The following is an 8,881-nucleotide window of genomic DNA, read 5'->3' on the forward strand; positions in this document are numbered from 1 at the left end:
TAAACACGCATCCGTGATCTTTCTTCTGGCAAAAAATCCAAAATTCCATATTTTTGTAGATAGGAGCTTGAAACCTCCGCAGTAAAGTTCTCTGATACGCAGAATATGATGGTGTGATTTTCATTAAAGTTCTATAAATTTTAGGGGTCTTTACCCTTTTTTCGAAAATCAGCCAAATTTTCTCAGGGGTGTAACTTTTGATAGGTAGGACTAAACTTGATGAAACTCATATATTTGAAATCAGCATTAAAATCTGATTCTTTTGATGTATCTATTGGTATCAAAATTCCGTTTTCTACAGTTTTGTTTACCATTGAGCCGGGTCGCTCCTTACTTACAGTTCGTTACCACGAACTGTTTGAAAAAAATCAAGGTACTATCACTTAAATATAATAACTCCCTACGCCCCCCCCCCTCTGGATCTTGATAAAAAAAATAATTAACTTATTGGCATCCCTGCTTTCAAAAAAAAATTCGAGTTATTATCATTTAAATATGATAGCTCCCCCCCCCCCTCTGGATACCATATTGATGGGATGCCGTCTCTGCTTTGAATAAAAAAAAATAACTTTTTTGCATCCCTGCTTTCATTAAAAAAATTTCAAGATATTATCATTTAAATGTAATACCTCCCTACCCCCCCCCCCCTCTGGATACCACCTTGCTAGGATACCGTCTCAGCATTGCATTAAAAAAATAATTTATTTAATAATTAACTAGGTCACTACATGGTTCAAACAAACACGCAAAATAACGTTAAAAGCTTAATGTTCCTAGAAAAAAAATTAAGGGTATGAGTAAAGGGCTACAAAGACAACAACAAAAAAGGCGAAATTATTCAGATATACCTCAAACTATTGGAAAACTGAGTCATAGATTCGTTGTGGCATTCAATATGATCCAAAGAATCTAATTAAAAGGGAGCATACAAAAAAGCCAAATTCGGCCAGTAGCCTATGAGAAATCGCCAAATACCCAAGACAATGAACAAGTCCCAATGGGGGGCCCTGGGCCTATCAAAATATTTCAATGGTTTCCGAGTGAATTTGATAGCATTTTCTTCCATCTCCACTTTAAATGAAAAAGGTAAATATCTTTTTGGCATCCCTGCTTTCAATACAAAAAATGAGGTATTATCATCTAAAAATGAGGCATTATCATTTAAAAATGATAGCCCCCTATCCCCCCTCCTATAGGCAATAATTTACAATTTTTTTATGAACCATATTTTTGGGGTAACTTCCGTTTCAATCTTTAATTCCCCAACCTTGTACATAGCTTAGTCTATAGCTAAATTTTGTCTCAATAGGTTTTTTTTTTTTTTTTGAGGGGGGGTAAAATATTTTCAGACAGAAGATTGTATTTTCTTTAATCCATCAGGCGTTCAACAATTGAGTATTAAACGTTAAGAAAATCTTATCTAAAAACAGCAAAAGAAAAAAAAATTCTGCAAACTTACAATTCAGCTGTGGAAACGATCTTTCTGCTATTAATTTCAAAATCAAATTGTAGTGAATGTTGCGTTAAATAATTATATTCAACTTGAAATAAAATTCTTGACTACGAATGATGTAAGGAATTGCAAGTGGGAAACCGGTTTCGAAATGATTTAAACTCTTTTCATGAAGACGATACTTTTTTTGTCAACATATGATAAACTGTGCATATTGCAATATTTGCAATGCAATTGCATATTGCATTTGTCTGGTTTTTATGCAAAGTAACAAGAGACGAAAATTAACGAATCAGAGAGTGGTGAAGAATTATGGTATGCAAAGTAATATTTGGCAGGGAAAGTCACTGGTGATAAATCGCTAGGGGTGGTACCGTGATTATCGGGGATTCGGGGAACCAATTTTTTTTTCAGGGTGACGCATAGATTTTCGGGGAAATACTCGAAAATTCGGGGATAGCGCAAGCCCTGCTTGATTTCTAGTCAGGAAAATCGAAATAATAAACCACACGAGAAGGAAAAGCTCCGACTGACGCCGCCGCCTTTGCCGGCGGCGACGCGCCTGCAGCGTGCCGGTGGCGTTGCAACACTTTGGTGGCGTTCGACCGGGCCTCTTGTCGGCGGCGTTCGGTCGATCTGCCGGCGCGGTGCCGGGGTCTAGTTTCAGTTGGGATTCAGCATAGCATATAAAAAACGTAACCTAAACAAACCTATTCTAACCTAAACTTGGTACCTTTTTTTTGCCCCTCAACCCCAAATAACCTATTCTGAAATATTTTTCACCGAGTGAGAAATCCCTATTTGCCTAGCGAGCCAGAAGAATTCTCTGAAATTTTCTTTGAACAGACACAGCCTGAACGTGTCATTCAATAATTTAGATAAAATACAAACTTTTTACAGCTCTGGTAAAGATGAAACCAGCCCCATTTGACGGAGTAGTGTCTATAGAATCCCTTGTTCTTACGTTGTTTTTAAATTGGTAGAACCCAACAACAATCGGGAGAGAGGTTGTTGCAACCTAAATCTTCAGTCGACAAAGCCATGAAGCTACGCCATAGGTCCAAGAATGTTTACTCTACCTTGCTTCAACACGTGTGCAGCAACCCACAGAACTTCATTTTGTTTGAAAACACCTCCATTTTCACCTCTGTTAAGGATCTCTTCTATATTTTCAGAGAGCCAGTCGAAATCAAGAAATATATTAGAAATATTTATTAGCCAAGAAGAAATATATACTAGCCGGGAAATCAAGAAATACTTATTAGACCTTATTAGAGATACAGGAGAAACGTATTTGAGCCCCATTTATAATGATATTATTCAGATTTTTCTGTTTTAAATTATAGTATTTCGCAACCTAGTAAAATCTTGGATGCACTAACATCTTAGAAACACTAGATAAAATGAACTCACATTTAGTTTCATGAATTGCCGTTCATTGTTGGATTTTTTACTCTGTTACCCTTCCACCCTTACTTGGAAAGGGTCTTGCTTTTCTTTTAGTGTTGTTTTTCACAGTTTGTTTTTATTTATTTTGTTCTTTGTTTTTTTATGGTCTTTTATTTGTTTTTCTATTTTGCACTAAGAACGGTCGAGTGGAGGTCTAGGTCGAAATATTTGCATTGTATTTTCATTTTCAATGGCTGTAAATATCCTTGTTTTTTTTTCTTTTCGTGTTTTTTTTTCTCATGTTGTCATGCTCAGCCAGTGTGGTCTGAAAAGCTATTTATTGCAGTTTCATGGGACTTCTGGCTAATTTTTGAGAAAGGGCTTTCTAAGAAAATTATATCTTATGTCTCAGGTGTTGCTTGGGGGTTAAAAAGAGAACGAAAAGGGACTTCAGTTGATTCTATCACAATTGACCTTTCTAAAGGCACTTGAACTTTGAATTTTCGATCAAATGATTTCCATTCCATATTTTAATGGTCATTCTTGTTTCGGCTGAGAGTAAATAAAAAAGGATAAAAATGATGCGGCACTAGAATCTTAAATCCAGACCAGTGCTATGATCTCCGTTTCATGGGCCTTCAGCCACAAAGTGCAATGGTGGGTATGGGGCCCTTTACTAAGTCCGCGCCAGCAAATAGGCCATGATATAGTTTTACCTTATTATCCATGACTGCTACTACTTTTTAATTGAAAATATATGGAAGACTTCTTGCTCTCACTAAGTGATCTTGATCCTAAATTTTGATCAGATGCAAATAATTTCTTAGACCACACTGCTTTTCCATTGACAAAAAATTAAACAAGAAAAACGGGTTTTAGTTTCTATAAAGCAGTGCATACAAACACTTAATTAAACAAAAATACTCCGAATATTTCGGCCCCACATCCGGGAGCCTTTCTCAACGAAAAAAAACAAATTTTTTTTTTACATCAACATAAAAAACATACTAAACAAACAAAAGAAAAAATATAAATAAATTGGAAAAGAAAACTCACAAATTAAATAAACAATTCCATACACTGGCGTATAAACAAAATCAAATGTTTATATTGATTGGAACACGCCTTCTCACAGTATATAAATCGAAATCAATCAAAAAATGAAAATATATTTATACTTAAACTAAAACAATAAAGGTCAGCTAACTCCTGGCCCTTTAACCCCTAAATACATCTCACAAGTTCATCACCCAATGTTTGAATTATAAATTGAACAGATTCGTTTGCTTGCAAGCTTAGCTGCAGTTCGTTTACCTTTCCCAGCATTTAACCCAGTCTGACCTTTGTCCGCAAGGTCATCTTTCGTATCCGAACTATTATTAAAATTAGTACTGGTTGTAAATTTTACCTTGCTTTTTAATTAAACCATTATAAATCGAATTGATCCTAAAATCCCCTTCATCTCTATTGATACTAATACCCCCATATATTATCTTTTTTATTTCTATAATTTCCCTGAAGCTTTGTAAAAGTCCTACAGACGTATCTACTATTTTTGTTTGATCAAATAAAATACTGTGATAAGGAAAATTATAAAGATGTTCTGCAACAGCTGACTCAAACGTTTCTGGTGTTTTGTTTTGTTTTAGAGCGCAATCTATGGCATTCTTGTGTTACTGTAGCCTATTTTCTAAAATCTGTTGTGTTCTTCCCACATAAATTTACCACAAGAGCATGGAATTTTGTATACTCCCTTTTGCAAATTTCTCGGTACCTTGTCTTTCCCTTTATTTAACAAAGAAATTATAGTTTGTCCTGATGTAAATGCTGTATTTATATTATATTTTTTTTAATTCTCCTCTTACTTTTTGTGACGATATTGGGATAAAAGGCAAAGTTATGTAATTTGTTTCTTGATTTGACCCATCTTCTTCTAATATTTTTGGTTCTGTCAACTTGTTTTTCCTTTTTTCAATTATTTGAGAAATCTTATTTTCCGGATAGCCATTACCTACTAGAATATTTTTAATAAAAATTAGTTTATTGCTTATGAGTAGAGATGACCCTATTGACACCATCCCTCACCCCTGCTGCCACCTACAACTTTTTTACATAGTTTATGTCTAACGGGGACAGAGTCAATGACCTCTTTCTCCAACGTCGATTTATTGCTTTTGTTTTGGCCAATTGCCCGCTAGGGGAGAATGTTGTGATCCAGGAATATGAAACAGTATTTGTTGTTTTTGTTTTTGGCCAAGTGCCCGCTAGGGGAGAATGTTATGATCCAGGAATAGGAAACAGTATTTGTTGTTGTAAGTGCCCGCTAGGGGAGAATGTTATGATCCAGAAATAGGAAACAGTATTTGTTGTTGTAAGTGTATGCTCGAGGCAAATGTTATGAGTTTCCAGAAATAGGAAAAGTTTTTAGTTAGCGCTGTGATAACATGAGTGAACAAGTTGAGTTAGAAATATCCTTTTTTGTGACTGTTTTATTTGTAAAGGTCATTTTCGTGATTTTGAGTATTCACATGAACCTACTGAATGTTTAGACAGCATAGAGACGGTGATAAAAGTGAAGAATCTGGAGGAAATGAGAAGAACAATTATATGTGATACGGAGAGAAATCTATACCGATTGCAAGTAAGCTCAGATAAAAGAAGGGTTGATATGACAGAAAAGGAAGATCGAAAGAAGAGACTAGGAAAAGAGGGCTTTCTCTACAGTGTAAAAGACAGCAGTGAAAACCCAAAGAAAAATGTTTATAGTGCAAGATATAACACTGAATATTATGATGAATATGTTCTAAGAGAAGATAAAAAGTGCCCCTTTAAGAAACAACATGAGAGATCATTCTACGAAATGGATTTTAAACAACAAAAACCGTTTTTGGAAGAGTTCTCACATATGATTTAACGATAAATCTAATTATTGATATGCATAACGAGTTTTATATTATAATCATACAATAAATTTGATTGTACTATATTTATTGTCTCATACTAGATATATATATAGAATAAGGATATCAGCAGAGACTTCTGTACATGAATAGTTCAGTTTTATTAGATCACTCCATAGAGTATTATCAGTCCACAACCAAGTTTTCTATCAATAATAAAAAAAAATAAATGATTCTTCTAATTATTTTTATTCATTTATCAAATCTGTGTACATAACGCTTTTTAAATATAAAACATCATTATCATCATCAACTTCCTCCATAATTTCCTCCTCAATTTGAGATGAGGTAATCTATTTATTTGATTGTTATCATATACAATCAATACATCATTATCATCTTCAACCTCCTCCTCAACAATGATAATTTCCTCCTCAATTTGAGGATGAGGTAATCTATTTATTTGATTGTTGTCATCTACAATCAATGCATCGTTATCATCATCAACCTTTTTTTTCTAATATATTTATTTGTAAAACCAAAGCATGATTCTAAAAGACACACTCTCCTAAATATATAAAAAAAGGTGTTTTATTGAAATAAAGGATAAAGATATATATATTGTATTGTTTTAATATTTTGAAATCATCATCATCATCTTCATCATCAACTGTTGATCTCTCTATGTTAATATCTACTTTCCGTCTTTTAGCTGGTGGGGGGAGAAACTCTTTGCTATCATCATCGATTAATAACTGTTCAATCATTCGTCTTTTAGTGGGTGGGGGATGAAACTCTATTCTATCTTCATCCAATGCCATGTCTACTGGAGTTTTCAACTTTTTCCCCTCCGGTCTACAGAATTTCCTACAGTTGATAATTTTTCATCCTTCTCCTCTACAGTTACTGGCATTTCTTTCCACTGACTGCAATCAAATATTGACTCTGCCTCCTGAAACTTAAAAACAATATATGAGGATCATGATAGTAAAGTTTAATCATTCATATACAATACTGAAGAAAACCAATTTCCTCTGTTTGTCGACATTAAATTATTAAGAAGGCTACTATTTCTTTGAAATATATATTTTACATTTTTAATTTTCTTTTTTTTGATTTTATATTGATGAAGAATTTAATCACAGCTTCAACTAGTTATTTTTTTTTGTTTGGCATAGATGAAAGGTCCAATACCTGAGTTAAACTAAGCGATAACATTTTAACATTGTTTGACAATTTACTAAATTTTAAGGTTTTCTTTAGCTTCAAATGTTTTTGTCAGTCACCGCCTTTAATCATTCATATACAATACTGAAGAAAACCAATTTCCACTGTTTGTCGACATTAAATTATTAAGAAGGCTATTATTTCTTAGAAATATACATTTTACATTTTTAATTTTCTTGCTTTTGATTTTATATTGATGAAGAATTTAATCAAAGATTCAACTATTTATTTTTTTTTGTTCGGCATAGATGAAAGGTCCAATACCTGAGTTAAACTAAGCGATTACATTTTAAAATTGTTTGACAAATTACAAAATTTTCATGTTTTCTTTAGTTTCAAAAATGTTTTTGTCAGTCACCGCCTTTAACCATTCATATACAATACTGAAGAAAACCAATTTCAACTGTTTGTCGACATTAAATTATTAAGAAGGCTATTATATCTTTGAAATATACATTTTACATTTTTAATTTTCATGTTTTTGATTTTATATTGATGAAGAATTTAATTATTAAGAAGGTTGTTATTTCTTTGAAATATACATTTTATATTTTTAATTTTCATGTTTTGATTTTATATTGATGAAGAATTTAATAACAGCTTCAACTAGTTATTTTTTTTTGTTCGGCATAGATGAAAGGTCCACTACCTGAGTTAAACCAAGCGATTACATTTTAACATTGTTTGACAATTTACTAAATTTTAAGGTTTTCTTTAGTTTCAAAAATGTTTTTATCAGTCACCACCTTTAATCATTCATATACAATACTGAAAAAAACCAATTTCCACTTTTTGTCGACATTAAATTATTAAGAAGGCTATTATTTCTTTGAAATATACATTTTAAATTTTTAATTTTCATGGTTTTGATTTTATATTGATGAAGAATTTAATCACAGCTTCAACTAGTTATTTTTTTTGTTCGGCATTGATAAAAGGTCCAATACCTGAGTTAAACTAAGCGATTACATTTTAACATTGTTTGACAATTTACAAAATTTTCAGGTTTTCTTTAGTTTCAAAAATGTTTTTGTCAGTCACCACCTTTAATCATTCACAAATAATACTAAAGAAAACCAGTTTCCACGGTTTATCAATGTTAAATTATTAAGAAGGCTATTATTTCTTTGAAATATACATTTTACATTTTTAATTTTCATGCTTTTGATTTTATATTGATGAAGAATTTAATCACAGCTTCAACTAGTTATTTTTTTTTTGTTCGACATAGATGAAAGGTCCAATACCTGAGTTAAACTAAGAGGTTTCAATTTCATAAAAAATAATTTTTACATTTTCTAGCTTCCTTCAATTTTAGTATATGAAAAAACTTGAAACAGTGATTTTGCGATAAGCCTTCAGCTGCAATTTACACCAAAAGGACAAGATACTTATCAAAAGCATGAAAATTAAAAATGCAAAATGTATATTTCAAAGAAATAATAGCCTTCTTAATAATTTAACATCGATAAACCTTGGAAAGTGGTTTTCTTTAGTATTGTTTGTAAATTATTAAAAGATGATGACTGAGAAAAAAACATTTTTGAAACTAATGAAAACTTTAAAATTAATAAATTGTCAAATGATATCAAAATGCAATTTTTTCCTGAAATTGAAACCTCTTAGACAGGAGAATTTTTCTTATTATATATTTTAAATAATAAGAAAAATTCTCCTGACTAAGAGGTTTCAGCCTCAGGAAAAAATCGCGTTTTGACGTCAATTGAAAAATTACAAATTTTATAGTTTTCCTTAGTTTACAATAATGTTTTTTGTCGATCATTATCCCATTATAGTTCACAAAAAATAATGGAGACAACCACGCCTCACGGTGTATCAAAGTTAAATTATTAAGAAGGCTATTATTTCTTTGAAATATACATTTTAAATTTTTAATTTTCATGCTTTTGAT

At 31.9% G+C, this 8,881-nt stretch overlaps 2 protein-coding genes across 2 annotated transcripts in view; one reads left to right on the top strand and one right to left on the bottom strand.

Moving 5' to 3' along the window:
* Nucleotides 1-8,881, top strand: part of LOC148956008 (uncharacterized) — a 488,643-nt gene that overhangs the window by 253,163 nt on the left and 226,599 nt on the right. The window lies entirely within an intron of this gene.
* LOC148956010 (uncharacterized) overlaps nucleotides 6,026-8,881 on the bottom strand; it is a 47,911-nt gene continuing 45,055 nt past the window's right edge. Inside the window, exon 5 of the mRNA XM_089097518.1 lies at nucleotides 6,026-6,259. Coding sequence (XP_088953644.1) covers nucleotides 6,026-6,259 — 234 coding nt within the window. The remainder of the gene's footprint in view (nucleotides 6,260-8,881) is intronic.

The sequence above is a fragment of the Artemia sp. Qi Xiang Cuo genome, chromosome 1 (assembly GCF_049724085.1).
Source record: "Artemia sp. Qi Xiang Cuo chromosome 1, ASM4972408v1, whole genome shotgun sequence".
Taxonomy (NCBI): domain Eukaryota; kingdom Metazoa; phylum Arthropoda; class Branchiopoda; order Anostraca; family Artemiidae; genus Artemia; species Artemia sp. Qi Xiang Cuo.